Source organism: Phyllostomus hastatus, unplaced genomic scaffold, assembly GCF_019186645.2.
Source record: "Phyllostomus hastatus isolate PE091 unplaced genomic scaffold, TTU_PhHast_1.1 phas_scaffold_501, whole genome shotgun sequence".
NCBI classification, from domain to species: domain Eukaryota; kingdom Metazoa; phylum Chordata; class Mammalia; order Chiroptera; family Phyllostomidae; genus Phyllostomus; species Phyllostomus hastatus.
In genome coordinates, this window is record NW_025334033.1 from 19,922,519 (window position 1) to 19,949,486 (window position 26,968).

General features: G+C 33.7%; 1 protein-coding gene and 1 pseudogene across 5 annotated transcripts in view; both read left to right on the top strand.

Moving 5' to 3' along the window:
* The window catches only part of UNC13C (unc-13 homolog C), a 505,027-nt gene that overhangs the window by 243,955 nt on the left and 234,104 nt on the right, over positions 1–26,968 (top strand). For all 5 annotated transcript variants that reach the window (XM_045822765.1, XM_045822762.1, XM_045822764.1 and 2 more), the window contains 3 exons: positions 12,239–12,408; positions 15,388–15,503; positions 17,361–17,524. In XM_045822765.1, the coding sequence (XP_045678721.1) occupies positions 12,239–12,408; positions 15,388–15,503; positions 17,361–17,524 (450 nt within the window). The remainder of the gene's footprint in view (positions 1–12,238; positions 12,409–15,387; positions 15,504–17,360; positions 17,525–26,968) is intronic.
* Positions 4,487–4,619, top strand: LOC123808243 (annotated as a pseudogene).

Consider the following 26,968-nt stretch of genomic DNA (forward strand, 5'->3'; position numbering starts at 1 on the left):
AATTTAATTGTTCTTGGTAAATGCAGGTGGGAAAAGTTGCTCTGCATTGTCACTGAGTTTTGAACTTAGAGTTTGTCCATCTCCTGTAATAGAATTCAAAGATAATAGGGCTGGGAATCTTGATTCAATAACAAATCAGACACTACTATTGTAATGGAAGTGGGTTACATAATTCATAATAAATCTCTAAGAGGAAATGTGAATGTTGCTTATCTAACAATATTTCCATTTGGTGGGTCAGAGTTTAAGGAATTAAGCTGTAACTAGAGAATTTAATTACTGTTTGAAAGACTGCTGCTGCTTTGCCTCAGGATGGCTCTTGCAGGTTTCTGGCTGATGATTTTCTTAATCAGTGCCCTGCCTTCCAGCCTGAGTTAAAATAAGATTATTTACAAACAGCAGATATTTAAAAAATATAGTTTTGTTTATTGTAATAGACAAATATTTTTTAAAATCAAACTTTTTACTAATCATATGACATATTTTGATATATACCCCTACAGCTTATTTCAGAATGTGTGTGTGTGCGTGTGTATGTACGTGCATATATTCAGTAGCTCTTTTACTAATTTGCCTAATAACAAAACCTGGTACAACATGATTTAAAATATTACAAATTTTTATTTGCTTTACTTAAAATGTATAGCTAGAATTTTAACCATTCTTAAAGAATATAATTTTAAATGACAACATCACTTACTTTCAGCTTTAATTCTGAAATAGAAAAAAAATAATGCCCTTGGCATAATGCCCTGGCATAATGCCCTTGGGGTCCAACCATGTTGTCACAAATAGGAAGATTTCATTCTTTTTATAGCTGAATATTATACATTCCTTTATATATAATATATATATTTAAATTTATAAAATATATATTTAGATATATATAACACATATATGACTGATGTCTGTATCAGTCATATATCTTACATCTTCATATACATATATATCTTACATCTTCTTAATCCATTAATCCATTGATGAACACTTAGATTGTTGCTATATTTTAGCTATTGTAAATAATGCTGCAGCGACCTCGGGGTGCATATCTTTTGAAGTTAGTGTTTTTGTTTTCTTTAGGTAAATGCCTAAAAGTGGAAATTCCAGATCATGTGGTATTTCTATTTATATTATCTTGAGGAATTTTTATACTGTATTCCACAATAGCTGAGCCAATTAATATTCCTACCAACAGTGCACAAGCATTCCCTTTCCTCTGCATACTCACCAACGATTGTTATCTTTTTGTCTTTTTTTAATAATTGCCATTCTAACAGGTGTTAGATATCTCATTGTGGTTTTGGTTTGCATCTCCCCGATGATTAGTCACGTTCATCATTGCTCATGTACCTATTGGCTATCTATATGTACTCTTTGGACAATAGGTATTCGTATCTTCTGACCATTTTTATTCAGATTTTTTTCTGTTGAGTTATATAATTTTTAAATATATTTTGTATATTAGCTCCTCATCAGATATATGATTTGCAAATATTTTCTCCTGTTCAGTATGTTGCCTATCGATTTTGTTGACTTTTATCCTTCATTTTGTGAATGTGGTACATCTCACTGACTGATGGTGAAGGTCGAACTATATTTGCATCCCTTGGAACAACTTGCTCTTGATCATGATGTATCATACTTTTACTGTATTGTTGAATTGTATATGGTAAGGTTTGTTAAGGATTTTGCATCTATTTTTCATTGGGGATATTGGCAAGTAATTTTCTTATGGCATCCCTGTCTGATTTTGGTATCAAGGTAATACTGGCCTCATAAAATAAGTTTGGAAGTATTCCTTCTTCTATTTTTTGTAAGAGTTTGAGAAAGATTGGAATTAACTATTTTCCCCATTAAATCTTTTTTAGTTGTTATTTTTAATTTTTATTGTTGTTTATATCATTGCCATTTATCCCCCTTATACACCCCATCCCCCACAATACCACACTGTTGTCCAAGTCCGTGAGTCCTTTTGCCTTTTTGCTTCACCCCTTTTTCCCCTCACCCCTCCCATAGCTGTCAGCCTGCTTTCTATGGATCTTGCCCCATTTTCCTTGTTCAGTTTGTTCATTAGATTCCACATATGACTGAAATCATATATTTGTCTTTCTCTGACTGCCTTATTTCATTTAGCATAATGTTCTCCAGGTCCATCCAAGCTGTTGCAAAGGGTAAAAGTTTCTTCTTTTTTTATAGCCAAGTAGTATTCCATTGTGTAAATATCCCATAGTGGTTTTATTCACTCATCTGCTGGTGGACACTTAGGCTGCTTCCATATCTTGGTGATTATAAATAATGCTGCAATGAACATAGAGGTGCTTATGTTCTTTGAATTAGTGCTTTGAATTAGTGTTTTGGGTTTCTTCAAATACATTCCCAGAAGTGGGATAGCTGGATCAAAAGGCAGTTACATTTTTTATTTTTTGAGGTATCTCTATACTGCTTTCCACAATGGCTGCAGGTTTTAATTCTTAGTGGAAAGTTTAGAAGAATTCACCAGTAAAGTTCTCTAGTCCTAGACTCTTTTGTTCATTAGGAGTTTTTTGATTATTGATTCAATCTCTTTTCTAGTAATCAGTCTATTCAGATTTTCTATTTATTATTCAGGCTTGGTAAGTTGTATGTTTCTAGAAATTTATCTATTTTTTCTAGATTGATAAATTTGTTGGCATACAATTGTTTAATAGTCTCAAATTATTCTGTGCAGTTCTGTGGTATTAGTTTCTTTAATTTCTGATTTTATTTATCGTATCTTCCTCTTTTTTCATGGTGGGTCTAGATGAAGGTTTGTGAATTTAATGTTTTCAAAGAACCAGTTCTTAGTTTCACTGGTCTTTGCTATTGCCTTTTTAGTCTCTATTTTTTTTATTTCTTCTCCTATATTTTATATTTTCTTTCTTCTACTTACATAGGCTTCATTTTTTTCTCATTTAGTTCCTTGAGGTATAAAGTTAAGATTTTGAGATTTTTTTGTTTGTTTCTTGTGGTAAGTATTCATATAAACTTGATATAACTTTCCTCTTAAAAATGCTTTTGTTGCATCCCATACATTTTGATATGTTATATTTCCATTTCGGTTTGTCTTAAGGTCTTTTTTTAAAATTTCCCTTTTGATTTTCTCTGACCCATTGGTTGTTCAGAAACATGTTGTTTAATCTCCACATATTTGTGAATTTCCAAATTTTTTGTAATTGACTTCTGGTTTCATACTCTCATGGTTATAAATGATGCTGATATGATTTTAAACTTTTTAGATCTATTAAGATTTGTTTTGTGGCTTAACATATGATCTATTTACAGAATGTTTTATGTACATATGAGAAGAATGTATATTCTATTGCTTTTGGATGGAATGTTCTATATGTATCTACATGTATTTGGACTACTATGTTTCCTATTGATTTTCTGTCTAGGCACTCTATCCATTTATATAATCAGGGAATTAATATCTCCTACTACAATTACACTACTATTTGTCACTTTAGGTTCATTAATATTTTCTTTATATATTTATGTGCTCTTGTTTGCCTGATGTGTAGTTGTTGTGCAGCCAGCCTTTAGGTTTTATCCAAGGAAATTATCCCATTTGTAGCTGTAGACTCAATATGTTCATGAGAGAAGTGGAGTTCAGAACTTTCTGCACTGCTGTATTAAAAGAGAACCTCTGGGTTTTTGCTTACTTTGATTTTCAATTTTTGATTTAATCATCAGAGGCCTATGTATTTGGGCCATATCTAGGAAACTCTAAATCTAAAAATATTAGCAACAAGACCATGGGCAAAGTTGAAATAAATAATTATAAAGAAATTAGTGGAATGGCCACCAAAATAAAATTGGAAAAATAGTGATTGGCTCTACAGAGATATGAGTTAAAAACAAAACTTAAAACACACACACACACACACACACACACTAATCCTGAGCCCTGAAAAGTGAAATGTTTTCCTTTAATATTGGCAGAAATAAAATATCTTATTCTCAAGAAAACAAAACCAGTCTTCTCTTTAATAATGAAAAAAACATGAAGTTAGACATGAACCATTCTATTTGCATGGAATTATTTTTAATTAAAGGAAAACTATAAAGCAAATGGTTCCAACAGTACTTATTTTACTTATTGTATTTATCAAGAATTTGTACAATAAAATACATTATTTTCTACTCATAAAAAGGGCAAGTTCTCAAACTGATAAACTAAACCAGGAGTCTTGATTACCTAATTAATCAGTTTGGAAATGGTCTAATAAATTAAGATTTAATGGGACTATGCTTTTTCTCTCTATATTCTATGTGATAGATTTTTCTCTTGTGTGTAAAGGTATTTCTCTTGTCAACTTTTGCTTAGTAAATGAGCCTATTATTTCTCGTTTGAAATGTAAACCTTCCTATTTTAATAAAAGTCAAGTTTTGTGAAATATGTGGTAAATAGTTAAGGAATAACATGGCAAGAACATAAAACGTGGCAAGAATATACAACATTATAACCATGTGTGACAAACCCAATATGGCTGAGATTGAGAAATTCAATAAGACAAAATTGAAAAAGACAGAATGCAAGAGAAAATTCACTGCCTTCAAATGAAACAATTGAGCAGGAGAAGCAAGCAGGCAAATCATAATGAGGCATACACCGCCAATTTGTACTGTACATTCCACAGCATTGCCTTCTTATTTTACTTCTTTTAGCTGTTTAACTTTGTAGATGCAAAGAGGTCGGATCAATTTAAATGACTATGCTGCCTCTTTTCACATCAGGGAACTGCTGACAACAAAGGTGCACCTGCCTCCCCCATCTGCTAGTCTGGCTGGCAGGGAAGGAAAAGAACTTGCATGTTGGTGAAGGAAGAATCTGTATAGGACAACAATGAAATCTAGAGTAAAATCCAAGCTGGTGCAAGGTATTCTGCAGGCTGTAAAATGCAGTGTAATTAGAGTGTATTTTTTGTTCAAATGATTTTAATTATTAAAATGCACAATTTTCAGTATGTGAACAAAAAGTTTAAAACCTAAAAAATAGTAACAGTTTATAAATTGAATTCATTTAAAATTATTTCATATACTTTTAAAATGAGTAGGTTTTTCAAAATTATTTTCCCACTTGATTCTACTAGAATTTCATTCTGCTTCACATTAAGCCACAATTGTGGCTTAGTCAAAAAGACATTTACTTTATTCAACAAGAATTGCAGGTATAGCCATTTGAGGGCTAGTATGGTAACTTAATTGTTCCATTAAAGAACAAAGCTTACTCTATCTTCTTGTTGCAATATCTTTAGTGAAGGCTATTTTATATCCATGTTCAAGGGTAATAAAAAATAAAATAGAAGAAACAGGACTAGAAGACTTTTGATTGTACCTCATTGGCAGAACTAGGTCAAGTGGTCATCTCCAGTTGCAAGGAAGGCTGGGATATTGTATCAAAATAGGAATGGTAAAAGCAGGATTGGGAAGTTGGTCTATGAGTGAACTTATAGTATCTGCTACTTTTGACTAAAATTTATCAAACTTTCTACCTACATATTTAATTCAAATGAAGTCATCCTCTTCCTTCCATGGTAGGTAATTCAAAAATTATATAAATTTACTGCATTTAGTTTTGAAGTCCATACTCTTTGGGTAGTCTCTCTAAGGATCACAGGTTTCACTTTGTGATCCATGCACCTATAAGTTAAAAACAAAGCATCTTCCTCCAAAAATACTGATGTGTTATTAGAAGATGATAGGATAACAGCAATTTTATTAATAAAAGTCTCATTTGGTGAGAGGGAAAGTGGGAAATATATGACTATTATTGGTAGATAGCAAATACAGGGTCCTGCATATAGTCTTCCTATTCAGAAAGGGACTCCGCTTGGACCTCACTTTTATTGCTGTGACCTCAAGAACTTAGACATTACTTTAAGTACAGCTGTAGCCAGACAAACTAGTGGCACATTCAGGAATATGTACCATTCCCTGGAAATTTTCAAGCTTCAAGAAGATGGCTTTCAAGTCAATTTCATGATTAACCACATAAGCAAAAAAAAAAATGTAACTCTTTCCTACTGGCTCTTCTGTTCTGACCAATGTCTCTCTTAATCTAATGCACACTATCCCAGGCCCTGCAAAATAGTATGCCAGCATGAGACTGCAATGCCATTAATTTGATCTTTGCCACCAATTTCTCCTTTATTGTCACTCAGGAACTTCCTAAAGGAAGATGTTTAGAAAGCTCAGGGGCAATCATTTTATTTCTTTTTGAAGTTGCACTTAGTACAGGTACTAATGCACTTAGTACATTTTATCTCTTTCTGAAGTTGTACCTTGTACAGGTACATTTTTGTGTATAGAGGCAGCTGGCTTTTCTCAGCCCTGCAGGGTTCCAGATTATGGTCTTCTCAGTCAATTTACATTGCAGGACACAAGCAGAGTGAGCCTCTTTGGCACAGCTGTGCTCCCTTGTATCTCTGCTTACAGACTGTCTAGCTCTACTTTAAGTGTACCTCTGCTGTAGTACACTTTTGAAAGCAGCAAGATTTAATGAGCATATGCCAACATCCTGGATTTTATTTCTACCATCATACTAATAAAAAAGCTTCATTTGGCATGTAGTTGGGGTTCCAAGGTATAGCAAGCAACATTTTAACCAGCTGTCTTGCTATAGCATTTTAAAATGCTTGATTTGGGCTGATAAACATGCACTACAATATACAGATGAAGTATTATTATACCTAAAACCTATATAATTTTATTAACCAATGTCACCCCAATAAATTCAACAAAAAAAGAAATTTTAAAAATACCTCCACTAAACAAAACTGAAATAAAATGAAATAAAAATGCATTGGCTTTGCAGCCTAAAGTGATTAAATCTTTACTGTCTTCTGATACACCTCACAGAGTAAATTCTACATTTTAAGTTCTGTTATTGTAACTCTCTTAATTCTTTTAAAATTGTTACATTAGTCAGTATTCTTCAATGCAAATAACATAGTTTACTCTAGTTAGCTTATGCAGAAAAATATTATTTCATAACTTTTAGGTCACTCAAGAATTTTTACAGAGGTCAGAGTATTTGCCTCTGAAGCTACTGTGCAGAAACAATGTCCAATTATATCATGGGGTTTCTTCAGAGAAAATCCCCCTGCAACTATTGATCAATACTTTTTGCCTCTCAGAACCAAATTCCAGAAACTCTACATCAAAGTTCTAAATCCTCTACTACTACATTACCTAAAAAATAAAACCTCAGAATATTGCCTCACTTTGCTAAATTTTGAGTTCAGATCTTGCTTGAATGCAGGTCAGGTATCTAGACCGTAGCTACAAATGAATCTAGCAACATGAGTTATCTAACTTCAGTCCTGAGTAGATGAGGGATACAGCCACGTGGAAGGAGAATGTTTAGAGACACTGGGCATTCATACACTGTGCCTTTCCACCATAGTTAGACTACATCTCTGGTTTTATACCCATTGCAAAATCCTTATGTAACTTCCAGTATTAGAAACAACAGCCTGACTGTTTTATTTACTCTGTGCAGATCAAAATATAAGTTTCTGATGACTTAAACCTCAAATAGTTTATTTTTAATATTCCTCAAAAATAGCTCTTTGGAAAATATAAAGAAAGTAGGAACTAGCAAGGCTTTTTGAGAAACAGGTAGAACCAGTGCTGTTAATGAAAGACATTAACAATTGGGAATCTTGGTGTGCAAGAAGACTTTGTGCACTATTTACAACTTTCTGTAAATCTAAAATTATTCTAAATTTTAAATTTTTCTTAATTTAAAAATGAAAAACATAGTTTCAATGAGAAATGCAGAGGGATAGAAATTTCCTTTGTCAAAATTACAAGTATATTTATAAGGGCAGATCATTAATTATTTATATTTTTCCTGAATCCATTAATTTCAAATACATTTTATTTTGACCTCAAAAAATGAAGAGTTTGGTTGGTTGAATTATGTAACCTTGGTAAACCTTCACTGTGCCCAGCACATAAGAGGATATTCAGTAAATAACTGCTTAATGGGTGGCTGAATAAATAGATGAATCAATGGATAAGGGCATAGTGAACTTTTTATATCATAATAGAAACAAAAAATACAAACCAAATTAATGCAGAAACTTAATAAAAAATGAGGGCGCATTTGGAAGGTGTTCAAAAATAAGAAGCTATTTCTCATAGAAACTCAGAAAGGAAAGTAGTATTGTCTCTCCTTCCTTTCGGTATATAGCATACATATGACATCTGTCTAGAAGGTATCCAGTCACATAACATGAAAAATAGAGACATGTACTGAAGAAGATAGATGATACAAGAAACATTGTACATAGGACAATGATGCCTCAGTCCCCTTCTAAGTAGGCACTTTGGGACCTCACACAGTTTTCCCAATTGCCATCAACTGCCCCATTGCATTTTCCTGAATCTCAAATACAGTCTGAAATCTATCCCCTTTCAAAGGTGATTTTAGGTTTGGGAAAAGCCAGAAGGCACAGGGTGCCAAATCTGGGTTGTAGAGGGGGCTTAGTCACCTGGGTGATTAAATGTTTCACCAAAAATTTCTGCATGAGATGTGATGCACAAGCAGGAACATTGCCATGATGAAGCTGCCAATCACCAGTTGCCCATAGCTATGGCCTTCTGAGTCATCTGAATAGTTTTCATGGAGGAATGTTCAAACTTAACACAAAATCTGATGTAGATTCATTGCTGTACTCTCTCAGTCATTTTGAATGTGATGGCCATACAATACACATGCTCATTCAATAGTGTCTACTGCCCCCACTGACTAGTACAGTGAAGTCGTCGTTGTTCACACATGTGCACTCCAGTCCACTCTCCTTGGCTGCCAGTATACATCAATGTTATGCAAACCATTCTCATTATCTTAACAATGCTAGGACTTTTTCCAGATAGACCTCATACACAATTATGTACAAAGAGGGAGAGGTAACAATGTATGTATGTGTACATATTTGTATAGAGATATGTACACATATACATATATGTTATTACTGTTTTATGTAAATTACTAGTTGTGTATATATTTAGCTAAAATTTTTTACCTTAAATTTATAACATAAACTAGACCTCCAAAAGGAAATTTTTCTTCAAACTAAGACAGGCTATTTTATTGTGTTAAAAAATAGCTTCTAGAAATAGTTACCAATCTTTATTATCTAGAGCTTGCTATTTATTGTACCTGTTATTTGCAAGTAAACAAAAATAATAGATCTTTGTCTCCTAGAACTTATGTGAACTGTGATGAATTATCAAAAAGTGATAAGGGACTTCTTTCTGCTTTTATATATTTTGAGTTTTAAGTTTATGACAAAGGTAACTATTTTTCCTGATACCCTAAGTTTTCTTTCATTCTTTTTCTAAGACAAGTAAGAGGCAAATGAACCAGTAGCTGGGTTTTTGTTTCTACATAGAATTTATTTATAGCAAAGAAATTAAAACCATTGTCATTTCTAATATAAATTTGGGGTAAATTGCCAAAGATTTAATTATCTAAATATTCTTACTAGCATGATTTCAAATGTGTGTTTTTTATAGTTATCCTTGGAATTCTGAGAAGATGGGAGACAGCTCTGCTGTTATCTTTTCTAACGTCTCTCCTTGGTGAAAAGTGGGCTTAGTTAGCTTCCAGGGATATAGTATCATGAATCCATTCTTCCTCCCTCCACACTACTACAACATTTTAACAATAAAATAACTATTAGAATTGGAGAATTTATTTGATAGGTGTGATATTTCTAAGAATAAAAAAATTATTTTTCTTCAAATATAATAAAGGGGATTTTATTTTGGCAAAACTTTGCAGACTTCTTTAATGAAAGATATATTCTACAAATTGTGTCAAGGATATAGATATTAAAATGGGCTCTACCTTCAAAAAGAACTCATAGAATAACAACATTATAATAATATGACTAACATAGATCAAACACTACTGTATTTTTCAGACTATAAGAAGAAGTTTTCCCCCCAAATTTGGGAGGAATAATGGTTGTTAATGCTGCTGTTGAGTTCTGTTTACATTTACATCAGTGAAATATTATGTTATTTATGTTATTAAATATTTTACCACATTTTTTGCTTCAAATATTTTTCCTATCTTCCTCTAAAACCTAGGTGCATCTTATGGTCTGAAAAATATTGTATGTGCCTATCACTATGCCAACTGCTGTAAGACATTATTTCACTTATTTTCCATAAACATCTTATAAGATACATATTATTATCCCTATTTTATAGATAAAGAAAATGAGAGTCATAGTTAATCAGAAATAATTAGCAATTCTCAACCCTATTAGACATGATGACCTTTTTATATAAAATAATTTTATATTTTCTGAAACAAAATATATAATTTATCCTAGAAATATAATTTAAAAATCAGTATTATATACTAGCCATAATATAAAGGAAAATAAAAGTATTCTAATATATATTTTAATATCTGAAGGTAGACAAAACTACCCTAGAATACATAGTTTAGTAGATAATTTACCTTCATCTGTAGTTAAAGTTAGCAGGAATGTGACCATACTCAAATGCAAACTGATATATTTTTTTGATTCAAATACTTAGAGTAGTTTTGACATTGGTAATGTGGTTTGTCAAAATGGAAAACAACTCTTAAAGTTCTGAACAATAATAATAAAATCTTACTTTGATTAGTGATTTACCTACTAGTTTTTTTGCCAGGAAATTTCAGTATCTAGTAAAACATACCCAAATGTTGGTGTTTTTATATACAGAGTTAAGTTCTGAGCTGAGGTTTGAGTTTTGCATCTTCATCAATGTCTTCTTGTCATTTTAAATAATGTGAACTGTCCTTCAGGTGTAGGGTGTCTTGATCCCTTTCGTAGTCCATTGAATGACAATAGTGGCCTTCAACATTTGTGGAAGGGACCAAAAAATGTCCTAGAAATTGCCAGAATGTTCTGTGTTGGAAACTCCCACATTAAGCAAAATCGTGGAGCTGTGATTTTGCACATTGGCTTGTCAGACCTGAAATCTCATTCATGTATGTGCTGTATTATTTTTTGCCTCATAGGTTAATGAGAGAGACAGTAAACTGTCAGAAGTTCTTAAATAATTTCTTTGTCATGAGCTCATTTGGCAATCTGGTGTAGGCTATAGACCCTTTTTTCAAAAGTATATTTTTAAATGCATAAGATAAAATACACAGAATTAAAAATAAAATCAACTATATTGGTATAGTTTTAGTACAGTAAAGATGGTTAACAATAACATTTCTAGTTCCATAACACATGTAATTTTAAGTAAATATATTGGTGAGAAAATCATGTAGATACTAATAAAACTGCTGTGGTTTGGTGCCTATATTCATAATTGAAGAAAAATAAAGATGAAGATGGTATTTTTAATTTTTTAAAATCCAATTTCAGTGATGCTCAGAACTCATTCACCAACCCCAGATTAAAAACCCCTGCAATAAAGTGAATGTGTGTACAAAGTAAATTAGAAGCTCAGTATTGATCCATACTGGGCTCAAAAAGCTACAGAAAACATTTTAAAGATCAGGTGACTGGTTGATTCTTAGAGAATGTTTAGTTCGCAGGCAGAAAATCATAAGAGTATATACAAAAGCCATAGTGTTAAAAAAGACCATCATGTGTATGGCCAATACTAAGTGCTAATAGTTTGCTTCAACAAGATAAGGTAGAGGAATCCTGTAAATGAGGAATGGACTAAAATGGGCAGCTTATTGTTAAAAACAAAAGGATTTCACTCTAATTCTATTTGATTTAACAATATATTATATGCTTAATGGGATTTTTGATTTATCAAGGAGACTGATGTTTGCTTTTTCAATACCCAGTCTAATAAAATTATTTTATATTTATAGTGCAGAATTTTCTGTGCATAGATATGTTGTTGCAGATAACTGTTCTGAATAAGATATATGTCATAGAGAAAATACCCAAACAAATGTTTCTGATCAAAATTTGATTATAGCTAGTTCAGTTAAAAAAAAAAACAGGATTGAGTGGGATATGATTTCTTCTAATTAACATTATTTAACTAATACAACTTTTCTTCAACATCCCTGACACCTACAACATGCCATGGGTTGAATGCATCAGTGAGAAATCTAATTTATTATGTAATATATACTATGACTTTCTGAATTAGATAGATGTCAAATAAGTTGCTAACATCAATGCCATTTAGGGCAGTTATCAGTGGTTGTTAACTTATCCATATTTACTTTCAGTGAGTGCCATAACTCCACAGATCGAATCAAAGTCAGAGTGTGGGATGAAGATGATGACATCAAATCCAGAGTCAAGCAACATTTCAAAAAGGAGTCAGATGATTTTCTGGGACAAACAATTGTAGAAGTGAGGACCCTGAGTGGAGAAATGGATGTCTGGTACAACTTAGGTGACTATCTGATAAAAAGTTAAATAAAATGCCAGGATATGTGTGGCATGTATTCTATTCCCAAAAAGATAAAAATAACCAATGCCTTTCTAGAAAATTCTGTTGGACTTGATATGGTTTAGTTTCATTAGAAACAAAAGGTGATAACTATTCATTCAAATTTGGTATTATTGAAAGAGATTGGTAAGTTTGAGATGAAAATAGAAAAATCTTTTCGAACAATCAACTGGTATCTTTTAGGAGAAAACTATAACCCATTCTTAACTTTTAAATCAGAAAATGTAGCTCCAAAAACCTTTGACAAATGTATCAACGAAGTAATAATCAACCTATGACTTAATACTGTTTGACTTACTTCCTTCTGGTCCCTTAATAAATTTTAGCAATAATGGAAAAGTTTACTTTGGATATCTCTCAAGTGGTGATATAAATGTCAACTCACTCATGCTTACTCTAATGATGACATTGAAAATGTGTTTAATTGCTAAGATTAATGAAATTTTATTATGTAACCAATAATTAAATAAAGATAAATTTTAATTCAACTTTTACTAGAATAATAACCTAGAAACTTTAGTTCTGATTTAATAATAGTGAAAATGTGGATAACCTTTATTTCTGTATAGGACATGATCCAAAATTTCTTAATCATGGTATTTTTAAATGTTTTCATTAAAGTTTTAAGTGCTGCTGGTGAATCAAAGCAGGGCTACATAGTTCCAAGATTACAAAGAATCTTCTTTTCCATTTAGGATATCAATATATTTTAGTAAATTGAACAGTGTTTCTGAGTCTTTTTAAATGTACATATTTTAAGTAATATAATATTTGACAAGGTAAAGGGATAGGGTCACAGAATTAATAAAACACTAAATTATGTAATAATTTAAAGAAGGTGCAATATATAACTTACCTGTACACAAAATTCAAGCTAGACTAAGAGTTCATTATAAAAATAAAACCTAAAGAAGTCTTCCTTAAAAGGAATTGGTGCATCTACATTATCAGCATAAAATTTTTACCATTGTTATAATAGTCATCTTTTCATGTTTTGTTTATACTATAAAATAGCTTTATAAATGAAAATAGAGATGTAAAGCAAGGGCAAACTCACAAATTGTGTTTTAATTAAAGAGATTTGCCTATACATGGACTTTTTCCTATAATAAGTTAGCACGTCCTTGAATTGAAGCAATTAGAACTCAGAACAGATTTTTTCTCAAATTGTTCCTTTGACAAAACATACATGTAGAGTATTAAGTTTACCAAGGAATTTGAATGTGCTGTTAGTAAAATCTGCTACACAGCTCTCATGCTGAAACTGCCCTTCACACTCTGGAGAGGAAATACAAATGTAACACAGCATGGTGGACTTTGCCTGCTCACCCACACTTTGCACTTTATTCCCTCCTTGTTTCTGTCCAACCTTTTAAAATAGGGAGGAATTGAGCACATTTTAGCTTTGTGTCAAATCCTTCAGTGGTTCAATCTACATAATTACCATATTTTCATTCTTGGTACAAAGTTTGTCACTCCTCATCACTTAGAATTCAGTCTACTGTGCAGAAGAGAGCTTGGCTGAGATCCTTGGCATCCAAGCAGAGCCTGTGTCCCCTGGATACACTGGGATAATGACAATCAAAATCAAAGATCCAGTAATGCTCTCCTGGGGCTCTGGGGAAAAGAGTGGTCTGTGATTAAAAAATAAAAATAAAATAAAAATTTTTTAAAAGCCCCAGGACTTGAATATCACTTAGCCCCAGCAGGGAAGTTTAATACGGGTATTTATTGAGAATCCACAATCTCCCAGCCAGTAAGAGAAACTCCTAAGGGAAGAATCTTCACACAGTGACTAAATATTAACAATAAAAAGTCAGCAGACATTTCACTAGAAAAAGCAGACTTCATGAATTAACTTTATCCCATACCTAAAAATAGCTATACTTAGAAAGAAGGTCAATTAGGGAAGTCTTCCCACTGACTTTGTGGCACTCTGACCCCTGACATTTCATTTGTGAAATGGGTCAGCTTGTCTAAGTTTCATCTGTGAAGTGGGTATCCAGCATAGGTCCCCTGCTTTCACACTCTTGGAATCCACACTCTATTTTTGTCAAAGCTACTGATCAGTTCATACTTGACGTGTCTGTGTGCATACACAGTATTTTGACTGAATTAACTACATATTGATTCCATTTAAATAAACAGTTAATCCACCAGTCATGCGTAAATACAGGCTATAAATTGTAGGTCTTTATAAATCACTAATGAAGAAAATACTCTCTCTCCACACACACACACACACGTAGTTTGTTATATACAGGATCTGGCACAAATAACACCCCTTTTTTTTATTACAGAATCTTTTATTGCAAAATCATAAGCATGCAATTCTCTAATACAGTGATATAATACTCAGCACACATATGACATGTTAGGTGAAATGTTCAAATTAAAACTATAAATTATTACACCCATACTATTACCCTACTAACCACACTCAAGCAAGTGTCAGGCATTACTTCTGCCAGACCTTGTAAATGTATTACATAGTATATATATGTAATTTGTTGTTAGCCAGAGTTTTGACTCATCTTTTCAGGCACAGAAAGAGAAGTAGAAGCCTTCAGATAAATTACTTTCCTGGTTAATTTTATCTTTAAGTTATACTGCTTTTATTTGCCTAAATAATTTGATATTATTGTATAAACTAATCAAGTACACAGAAATTTATATCAAAATGCCAAGGTCTTCTGATTAGCTTTTCCTGAAGCTTCCATAATGTAGTTTGATAATCAGAGTGCACAGTAGGCACATTATTTTAAATTGTATTTAGCAGAATCATTCTGGTTAGACAATAATCATGCCAGATCTAGAAAAATGGCTTTTAGCCATGTAAGCCGCTTTTAAACCTTTTGAGAACTTGTATGAAAAATATGGTATTGTCGAAAATGACTGACCAATTACTTTTTGCTTTATCAGAGAAACGGACAGATAAGTCAGCTGTCTCTGGGGCCATTCGATTAAAAATCAATGTGGAAATAAAAGGAGAGGAGAAGGTTGCTCCATATCACATACAATATACATGTTTACATGAGGTAAGTAAAGTGAATTTTATTAATAATAAAACCTAGAAAATAAATTGGTCTTGATCATGAAACATAAAACAAAATGTTTGATTTAGAATACAGAATTGAGTTAGCTCTGTGGAGTTGTTTCTGGAGTTCTTACTCTATACCACAGCAGTAATGACCTAGGTGGTGTCCTTCAATGTGAGTTCAGAGCAAACACGCGAGGCAAGTATTAATAAACAAGGCAATGAGATAATGAATTAGTAGACCAAATGAAATGACTACTCTTCCAAGAGAACAAAGAATCTTAAAAAGAATGTATTGAAGATATAAGAAGTCATGACAAATATTTTGGAAACATCAAAGGTATGGTATTACTTCCATAATTCAAGAGAGGATCCAAATCACAAGTATTTTTGAGAACTCTGAGTTAGTGTTGAGGTTTTATTGGAGATATAAAGAAGAGTATTTACAACTAGAAATATAAAAATTCTGATGTTGTATCAATGGCTTTTGGGAGCCAATGTAATAAGCAGTAATTTTTTCTTCTTTTTTCTGAGAACAAAGGGCTTCATGCACATTGAGTCCTCCTCCACTTTATCTCTGCTTTCACAACCATATCTGGGTATGCAGAGTGTCAGAGTGCAGTTACCCAGGCACAGCAGACAGTGTACCCACCCAAAAGGCAGAGCCTGGCTGGGTTAGAGAGAGGGAGAGACCACCCAGTTTGATTCTAACAGCCAGAATCACCAGTTCCTCTTTACCTCAGTGTAGATACACAGACAGCTAATCATGGGCTTCTGTTGGATGCTTGTATCTGAGAACTTAGAGGTGTTAAAAAACCTTTCTCTAATACAAATGACACTCGTCCCATGTTTCAAAAAATATGAGGAGAAGCTAAGGAATACACCTCTCCCTGTGTTCAAAGAGGTAAGTACCTACCTAAGATAGAAAAAAAAATGCTGAGGATCTTTGCATATAATTTTTTCTAAATATATATATATAAATTTATGTGTAATCATTTGCACCTCCATTTTACTAGAGAAGGAATGAGCAATAGTATTAAGTCTTTTACATGTTATATAGTAATTAGATATAGGGCGTAGGCTTAATTCCCTGACTACAATCTGTCAAGTGTTATTGAATATTATTCCTTCAAAACAGGTGGTTAAGTTTTCAGACCAATAAAAAAAATTTCTTGAACTGGAAAGATGGAAAGCCTTAAAGTGTGGGCAGGGAAGACTTGGATAAGGGAAGCAGCATTATGTTTGGCTTTTCAGACTCTTTTCTTTTGTTCAAAGAACCAAAAAAACAAAAACAACTTAAGTTCAAGACCCAGTGATCCAGGCTACATCCATACAGCAGTTCCTAAACTTGTTAACTTGTTAGAAAGGGATTGTATGTAGTGAGTTTTTCTATTATAGAGCTCTCAAACATGAATTTTCAACCTCAGTTCATTGCCCTGATTCTAGCATTTTCAGCCAAAGTCCTTTATTATCATTTACATACCTACAACCGTATTAACAGTCAAAATTATATTATTCACACAGGGCTCTAAAATTTAATCAGAGCCCATGAATGCAAAACATGTTCTAGCATTTAGAAATGTTTTCATGCAAAAACTTTTATTTTCCTCTTAAATGATTTGGTATGTATGAAACATTTAAATGATTGATTATATATAGACCCAGTCAGAAATAAAATCAGTATTTGTGTAAAGATGAGGTCAGTTACAATAAATATCCAAGCTACTCATACTGATTATAGATGCAGTGAAACAAAAGACTCAATCACAATGTAAATATAATTTACTGAAAGTTACAGTTAAATATTTCTGGCCTATTCTAAGAAATTACTGAACAATTGAAAACCACTTGCTTTTAGAATCTGTTCCATTACTTGACTGAAGTGAAATCTAATGGTGCAGTGAAAATCCCAGAGGTTAAAGGGGATGAAGCCTGGAAGGTTTTCTTTGATGATGCGTCCCAAGAAATAGTTGATGAGTTTGCTATGCGTTATGGAATTGAATCGATTTATCAAGCTATGACGTAAGTACCATAAACCATTAATATGTTCAAAAAATCTCTTTTGAAATCATTTTTTAAAAGCATTCATATCCCTTCTTCTAATTTAATTATAATTTTGATTAAATAGAAAATTATATTTTAATGTGCCAGCTACCCTTTTTTTCACAGCTATAAAGTATGAAGGGTTTGATAATTCACTACAACTACTTCCCATGCCTTATTGTGTTCTCAAAATGTGGTCAGTCCTGTGACTAGCACAATTAGCAGCACTTGGGAACTTAGAAATGCAAATTAACCAGTCTACCCCAGACCTACAGAATCAGACTCTGAGGGCGGGGCCCAATGATCTCTGTTTGAACAAGCCCTACAAGTAATTCTCATACACTCTTAAGTTTGGGAACCAATGCCTTATTTGATATCTGACAAAGCTAAAGGCTGATGATTGAAGTGCCTTGTCTAAGGTTACAAAGCCTATTAGTGTCCAGGACACAACTAGAGCCATTACAATGCCTTGACCTTAACATTACATTATATCATTCCTTCCTATATTTATGTCATCGCTGCTAATTCAGTAAAACCAAGATTTATTGAGCAACCATAGAACCCAAACACTGCAATAAATACGGAACTACAGCAGTGAGCCATTCAGACACATAACCTTTACTGAGGAGTTTCAGTTAGGATTTAGAATTGGGTTAATACTTGCCTATAGTTTACATTTTGAAACCTAGTCTAAGTTTGTAAATGCATTTTGTTCAGATATATACTATATAAAATAGGTAAACTATTTATGTACATATATGAGGACTGTTTTTTCACATTAATAATAAGATGTATTTTCACATGAGCTGAGTAGATACTGGCCCAGATAATCAGTCATTTTCAAGCACCTTAATGATGGATATGTACTGGACCAAAATCAGTGTTCTTCTTCAAAGTTTACTGTTTTTAGCATTTAGTCACCTGCCATAATTCTAGAACAGCATGTGTACATTTCTTTCAAATTTCTGATAAAGTATATGCTTTTTCAGTTTACAGAATGTCTTAATGTTAAATAATAAAGATCTACAGATTCTTAGACACAAAAGCAAACTGAAAATTCATACAATTGAACCTCCCTCCAAATCAGGAAACCCTAGTACTGCATTCCTGACTAGTGGTCATTATCCCTCTGCTTGCTCATGTCCACTAACAGAGAGCTCACTCCTTTTGGGAAACATATTTTGTAATTGAGTAGCCGTAGTGGAGTCTGGGACTTTGCCATCTGCTCTGTCCCATGTCAAGGGCTATAATAATTCAGTAAAACACCCAATATAAACTTAAGTGCAATTAAAATGAAATCATTATTAACAATATACAGTGAATGAAGTGTGTTCTGCTGAAGGAGAGCTATGTTTACATTTATTGCAAAATATCTCTGTGAACTGATTCCAATTTTTTTCAATTTCATGTTTCTTATATTCAGAGAAGCATAACAATATAGAAAAATGGTAAGTGTATGCTAGTTTAAAAGAGGGGAATCATCTTTCCATTTTATTACTTGTATTTTTCTTACCTTTTAACATATAAATAACAACAAACAATAATTTAAATACATATTGGTACCAAGTGACCTACAGATGAATAGGGTTTTATCATATTTTTAAGACTCTGCCCCTGCTCACTCTAGAAACTAGTCTAAAACAGGGATTGGCATTTTTTTTCTATAAACAGCCACATAGTAAATATTTTCTGCTTTGTGAGTCCTAAAATTGCTGCCACAACTGCTCAGTTCTGTACTTCCACAGCAAAACCAGCCATAGACATGAAATTAACAAGGCAGTATGATTGTGTCCTGATAAAACTTAATTTTAAAAACCGGACTACAGACTGGGTTTGGTGGTGAGCCTCAGATCACCAATGATGCTGGGCTAAGGAGCAGAAAGCGAGGCAGATAGGCATGAGGAAAAGGCTTATTTTCATGTGTGATGAATTGGCAATTACACTTTGATGGTAACAAAATGTGGTAGATTATATCTACTTGTGATTATACATTTGACTTGATATTGATATTTTTATTTATTAAATATTTCTTTTAGCATTAAGTATAAACCAAGATGGCCTTAACATTTCCCTCAGCTGGACAAAATCTTAGACAAGCTTGTCTCTGCCTCTTGGCCTCTGATCTCCCTCTCACCTTGGTCATACAGAGTCCAGAGACCTAACCCCAAAGGCCTCTAACCTCTCTTTTCTTAGAGCATCTACTTTAGAAAACTTAGATTTGTAAATTCATTCTCTGGCCTGTTAGGATGTAGACTTTTTAAAAAGACTTTTGCCAGTTTTACAACCCAGGACTGGCTTTCTCAAAGACATGGGAGAGCCATCCCTTTCTAATGGAATCATCAAAGAAGATAGGCCCCCATCTCCCAGTCTCCATGGGAGGGTAGAATTCTTACTTGGGTAGGGGCCTTGTCTAACTTGTAACACTGCCTGCTGTCTTAAGGCTAAGAAAAAGTATGTTTTTCTTCTGGGCAAGGCCAATTAGCAAATACAGATGATTAGGATTCCACCACTTCAACTCTTAGAATCTCTACTTTCCATAGCCTACCTTGGGTCTTAAAATCTTTCCCATTTTTTATTTCAGTCAAGTTGACTTCAAACTAAATTCTGGTTTCTCTTATGTATAGCATAGTCTTGAATAAAATTTTTCTTTCTTAACTCTGTCCACTATAATTTTTTCTTTGAAAGTACAAAATTTAGTGTCTCAGCAGAATTTTTTTCTTTTAAGTCCTATTTTCTGACAATCTGATAACTCTTTATTAAATAACTTATTTTTCAATTACAGTTGACACATTAGTTTTTGGTATACAAAATAATGATCAAACATTTATATAACTTATGAAATGATCACCTCAGCAATAGTGATCAAACATTTATATAACTTATGAAATGATCACTTCAACTTCTGAAATGATAACCACCTGACACCATGCATGGTTATTACAATATTAACTATACTCCCCATGCTGTACTATACATCCCTGTGACTGTTTCTATGACTGGGAATTTGTACTTCTTCATCCTTTCACCTGTTTTAACCAGCCTCCCAACCTTCCTTCCATCTGATGACTATCAGGTTTTTCTCTGTAACTATGAGTTTGTTTATGTTTTATTGATTTGTTTTTTGGGTTTTTTTGATTCCACATGTAAATGCAATCATATGGTATTTGTCTTTCTCTTGTTTGACTTATTTCACTCAGCATAATACTCTATAGGTCCATTTCTGTTGTTGCAAATGGAGATTTTATTCTGTTTATGGATAATACTCCACTGTCTATATGTACCATTTCTTCCTTATCCATTCATCTATCAGTGGATACTTAGGTTGCTTCCCTATCTTGGGTATTGTAAATAATGCTGTAGTGAACATAAGGGTGCATATATCCTTTCAAATTACTGTTTTGTTTTCTTCAGATAAATACCCAGAAGTGGAATCACTGTGTCATATAGTAGTTCGGTGTTTAAATTTTGAGGAAATCTCATAACTCTTTAAAATTTTTACTATCAACATAAAGGTCATGGATATGATCTCTTCATTTATTATTCATTGGTGATCATTAGTTGAAAATTAATTGTTTTATAGAAAAACATGTTTTATGTTGATATGTTAATATTATAATTATATGTATAATCATGTTTATAAAATTACATTTATTCTCAACTTCTGGCATGTCTCTTCATGTCAGACATTTTTAATTGCCAAGAGCAAGCAAAGTGGAACTGAAAATTTTAATTAGGTTGATGTAGGTATTTTTTTTACCATTTAAGTGTTTTACAGCATATCACATTGATTAATCATTTCTAGTAATTTGAACAAGTTTCAGAGGACTGATATTCTTCTGTCAGGTGCAAAATATAACTTTCAGAGCTGCTTTTGACCATATTTTCCAAATAATACTTTTGTAATTGATCTGTAACTTGAGTCCTAATCTACTGTTAGCCAGTGAGTAACTCAACAAAACAAAAACTAGTCTTTGAATAACCAACCATATCTTTGAATTTAAACTGGCTGCTTACTGAGTCAGTATTTTTCTGTTGTTTTGAAACCTTGCTTCAGGGAACCAAAAAAACATACAGAATACCAACCAACCAACCAACAACACACAACTAGATATAGCAAGCTTATCTTAGAAGAATTTCCTCTTGGCTCTGGGTGGGTAGTTCAGTTGGTTGGAATGTCATCCAGATAAGCCAAGGTTGCAGGTTCAATACCCAGTCAGGGAATATATCAAGAATCAACAAGATAGTGAATAAATAAGTGGAACAACACATCTCTCTCTCTCTCTCTTTCTCTCTCTCTCTCTCTCTGCCTCTCCTTCTCTCCCTAAAATTAATAAATTAAAAAATAAAAAGAAGAATTTCCTCTTAATTTTTAAAAACACAGACTTGGGGAAAGTCCTCCTATACTTAGCTAAATGCCCAGGAAACTTCATAATCTTCCTCATATATTAGAGATCGCTTGGTTTCTTTAGGCATACTCCCATATCTTTGAAGATGAATTTGGAGCATAAATGAATATATATATTAAGTCAGAGAGTCTGGTCATACATTATTAAACTTTTCTCTTCTGTATTTCTCATCATAAGAAAAAGGCTGGATCTATTTTTCTAGTAAATAACCTGACCATTAATACTGAACTGCCCAGTTCTCCAAGGTACCTCCTTCTTACTGGAAATGCTCTCTCCTTTTACCACAGAACATTTTCTATGAGCGCACAATTTATTTGTTGCATTAAAATGCATCTTTTGTTTTGGAGGATTCATGAGAAAAAGTAAACAGCTTACAATTTTCCTATTTGGACAAGTGATCTATCAGGGACCAGGAGGATTTGCTTTCATATGGCAAAGGCAACCATCTATCTAAAATAAAGTTGGTTTTCCAATTGCTGACAGTAACTAGGAGAACGAGTTTTATTTTTCAAAGCAGCATGCTATTCCATGTATTTAGCCTTATGAGGTTGGGTATAGATCATGTTTCCATCATGAGAATTAAAGAATCCTTGATGCTTTTCATTTATGTATGCAAACATATATGTTCTTAACAATGTTCTAACAGATCAACTCTTTACTCCTGAACACATGGCAAGTTTAAGGATTAAATTGTCCTCTGGAGATGATCTCTGTCAAGCAAATACATTTTAACTGAGTACTTAATGATTCTTTCTTTTATTGTAAAATGAAGCCCAAGCTGTCTTACAAAATCTGAGATTCTATTAGACTATATAGCCATGCCTCCACAATACCATATAAGAGAAAAGCATTAAGTCAAAGGGTTGTTTTGTTTTATTTTGTTTTTGTTTTTGTTTTTACTTTGGTGTACTTAACAACCTATACTTTGGTACTGCTCATCTTAACCTAATTTGTATTTGAACCAGAATAGTTGGGGTATAGTTTACCTAAAGCCACTAGTCTATTTTAGTTGCCTGATCCATGAGACTGCTTTCTAAGTAAAATGCTGCTCAATGAAGTCGTTCATTCCCTTAAGAACTATTTATTGAGTGCATACCATGTTCCAGGAAGTTCTCTGGGCACTGACAATACATCACTGAAGAAGAAGACAAGGTCCAGGTTCTTATGGAGCCCACATTTCAGAAGACACAGTTTAGGCAACAGACACTTTCTATGTATCTAAGTAAGAGGACTTATAAAGGGCAATGGGGATTCAGCAATAAAAGATGGCTTCTGTACCCAGTGAACTCCTAATCTAGGGAGAACAAGAAGCAGAAATTGAATAATAACAAGGCAGCATAATAGAGCTATGCATGGGTGCTGTAAAAGCATACTCATGGGACCAAATCCAGGCATAGAAGAGAAGTGTCAGAGAAAGCCAATGGGCAGCTTGTGGGTCCCATCCTTACCTTAAGTTCCTTCATTTCTGTAAACACTATGCATTTTCTGTCTGATGCCACTGCCCTCAACAACCTCAATAATTGAGCTTCAGCAATCTATGGCATCTATGAAAAGCTGTGATGCTTTTGGCCAAAAGAGAAGTGATCCTTAAATGTTTGAGCCCCTCTTTGGTGACAAGGATGGATAAAATAATTTACTTATCATTAAATTGCATGCTAATCTGAATTCTCAGGAGCAAATGTGATAAATATTGTTTTACTCTCATATTTCAAACATCAGAAATACAGATGGTTTTTTCTCTCATCTTGTATTGTTTCTCTGAAAACCCTTAAAAGGATCTAAGAATCATTGTCTTTTGTTTCTTCTTTCTAATCACCCTGCTCCTATTTTCACTAAAAAATAATTGACTTCTAAATCTACTTAATCAAAGGCATTTCCATTCATTGAAAACCACAAGATGGGTATTATTTGGGATAATTATTCATGAAAAGGCAGGTGAGTTGGATGATTTTTTTCCATTATGATGCCTACAAAATATTAGCAAGTGAGCTGAATCCAGATGTGTTATTTGAAGTACATATGACTTTCCCAGTATTTTTCCAGTAATATTTAGAGAATTGTGGTTGATAATGTTGTAGCAGCTGCTTCATCTAAAAACCTGCCAGGAACAATCTCATTATTGGCAATTTAAGTATCATCTTTTCGGAGTTTGTTACTCCAATTGTTATTTGCTAAATTGATTTGACACTAACCCCGTTTTCTTGTAAAAATGAAGTCAAGTGATTTTAACATTATTAATTAAGTGCTTTTAATCAAGTCCTTGCAAGGAATTAAGCATTTCTAGAAATTACAGTAGTACTTTTTGACCTATTTTATTTGAAGGTGTGCTTTTTGAAGGGGTGGTTTGCTGCAGGGATACACTCAGTCATTTAAATTGCTAATGTACTTTTAATCCTGTTTCCTCTTTTCCCTCTAGGATAATTTAAGTAGTATTGAAACTGCAGCCTTTAAACAGAAATGATTTTCAAGATCTTTAGAAGCGAGAAAGTTTGCCTTGGCAGTCACCACACATAAAGAAAGGGCACACAAACTCAGAGGCAGACACTTTGCCAAATTGAAGACCATGTAGAATCCTGTTAGCTGAAAACTCTCAAAAAGTAAAAGATGCCTTAGGCATTGAATATTCTGCAACTCTTGACCTCTAACTTGCATCCAACAAATATGATTACTTATGACTTGTTAAGGAAAAAAAGGAATGTGAAAGCATAGCACTAGTGGATTTTTAATTTCTGTTTTTAATATCTTTATTTTATTTGTAGTATTCTTAATAAGTATTGTTATAGGGTGCAGCTAAGAGGGGGGGGCCCAAATAAGGATTTGGAATGGGGTCCAGAACTCAGGATGTCCAGGAAATATTAAAAAGATGTATAGGATGTCCTCACCCCTTCCTTCACAAGTATGAGTTGGGGGAAGGGACACAAGGAGCAGGAACATGCAGAGCTGTTTTGTATAGCAACAGCTTTGCAGCTAATCTCTGACGTGGTCATTTAACATATCTATAACCTTTAACTGATTCATAGATATGTTAAATAGCTGTGGCCATATTTTGAGCCAGGGGCAAGAAAGTGACTTCTACCCAAGATATAACTGGGGGACAGGTTCCCCTGGTTACAGTGCCTATGTGAGAGTTTGGAGAAGATTGGCTCCATGACATGGGGCCACACCTGCCCAGACTCACTATGGCAGCCCAGTAAATTTGGAATAATACAGGAATGATGACAGGTGTAACTGATTATAGGAGGAGTTGGAAATGGGGGTGGAGAGGAAGATTGATACGGGGATTTAAACCCAGACACGGCAGCCATTGAGGAGGATCATGCGGCTGTGGCAGTACAGCGAACCATGAGGTTTTGGCCAGAGTGGGGACCCCCATAACTTTTGTAGAAGAGGGCCACGTGGCTTTGGGGTGCTCCCTTTGGCCATGTGGCCTAGGAAGCAGGAGAGATTTTGCCAGGAAGAGAGATGAAAGGACTCTTGCCAATAGGTCATGAGAAGGTGCCACATGACTTTGGATTAACTGGGGTCCAAAGCTGGAGATTCTGATGGCAACACAGCTGATGGTGCCGGGATCCTGAATCTACTTGTTTTCCTGAGATGCGATATCCCAAATTAGGTCAGAGGGAGAAGGAAGGACTGTGTGCAGCTGTGGGTACCCTAAAGGACTTTGATATTTTAATGAAGACACTAGGTCACTACTTTAAGTCTGTATAGCTTTAAATAAACATTTCCTTTCCTTTTCACAAATCCCTGGCATTGAGACATCTTTCCTCTGGTGGCAGACAATGCAAACCTAGTGTGGGGTCCTTTCAGTAATAGTATATCATACCCCCATTGGCCCTGTTCTGTAACAATATTAATTATAATTAATTTAGAGAATAATGAAGTCAAAATATATATTGTTGACCTAAAAAAGCAGTCAGTGATAATCTAATTCCAGGGTTAAATTGCACAAATTATGTAACTCTCATGGTATATACTTTTATTCATGATCCTCAAAGATCCATGTTTAAAACTGTAACCTACTTTTATTGGCTATTATCTGACAAACTCTAGGAGAGAGGTCTGGCTGCAATGGAAGAGAAGTCACCATCTGCAGGACCACCATTACTTCTTTTGAGGTACAACTCAGGGCATTTACTTATGTATGTGCCCTGCATTTGTGTTCAGCAATACAAAATTCACTGATGCTTAGGTGGAGGATAAATTACTAAGATATGACAGCAACATAGGTTCAGATTATGTACGGAAAATTTGTTTCCTCTGCGTGTATTTTATCTTTTCACTTTTATCTCTAAGCTGTGCTATCAATTTTCAAGTCTTTTGTTATAGTTCAAATGAAACAAGTTTTCCTGAGAGAAATAACAAAATTGAACACTTATTGCTTCTGATGTCTGTATATGATACTATTATTCAAGGTTTAAAAGAAATGATCTTTAAGTATAAAGCTGGCATAATTCAATCTGCCCTCAGTAGTCATCTGCTTAATTAAATCCTGGTTTTAGCAAAATGCTTGGAAAACAGAGCTGCTTGTGAAAGATATGCCTTTATATGACAAAAGCTCACAATCTGGACTCAAGGCGGATGTTACGTTTATTTGTTCAATCAATACACAGTGCAAGGAGGGCCTCTTGCTTTCTCCCTGCGAGGGGAACATGAGTGTGAAAGAACATTCTGATTGAACTACAATATTTCAAGGACTGATATAAGTAGGGACACAGCTGCTGGAGGAGAGGAGACTTCTGTGTAACAGCTTCTCAACAGTGCTAGGATCCGCTGAAAATTGTGCTTTTGCTGTGTGAACACAACACTCTCGCAGTTGAAAGGGTTTATGCACCCACCCCTGTGGCAAAACACATTCTGATTTAACCACTTCATATTTGTAAGTGAGAAATTTTTAAAAGGCTGAAATCACTTTCTCCTTCACTTACAGATTAAGGGAATTTTTTCTCCTTTTCAGAGATGCAGTCAAGGAATTCTTTAATTACTGACATTAGAGGTTATGTTGTTATGTGAATTA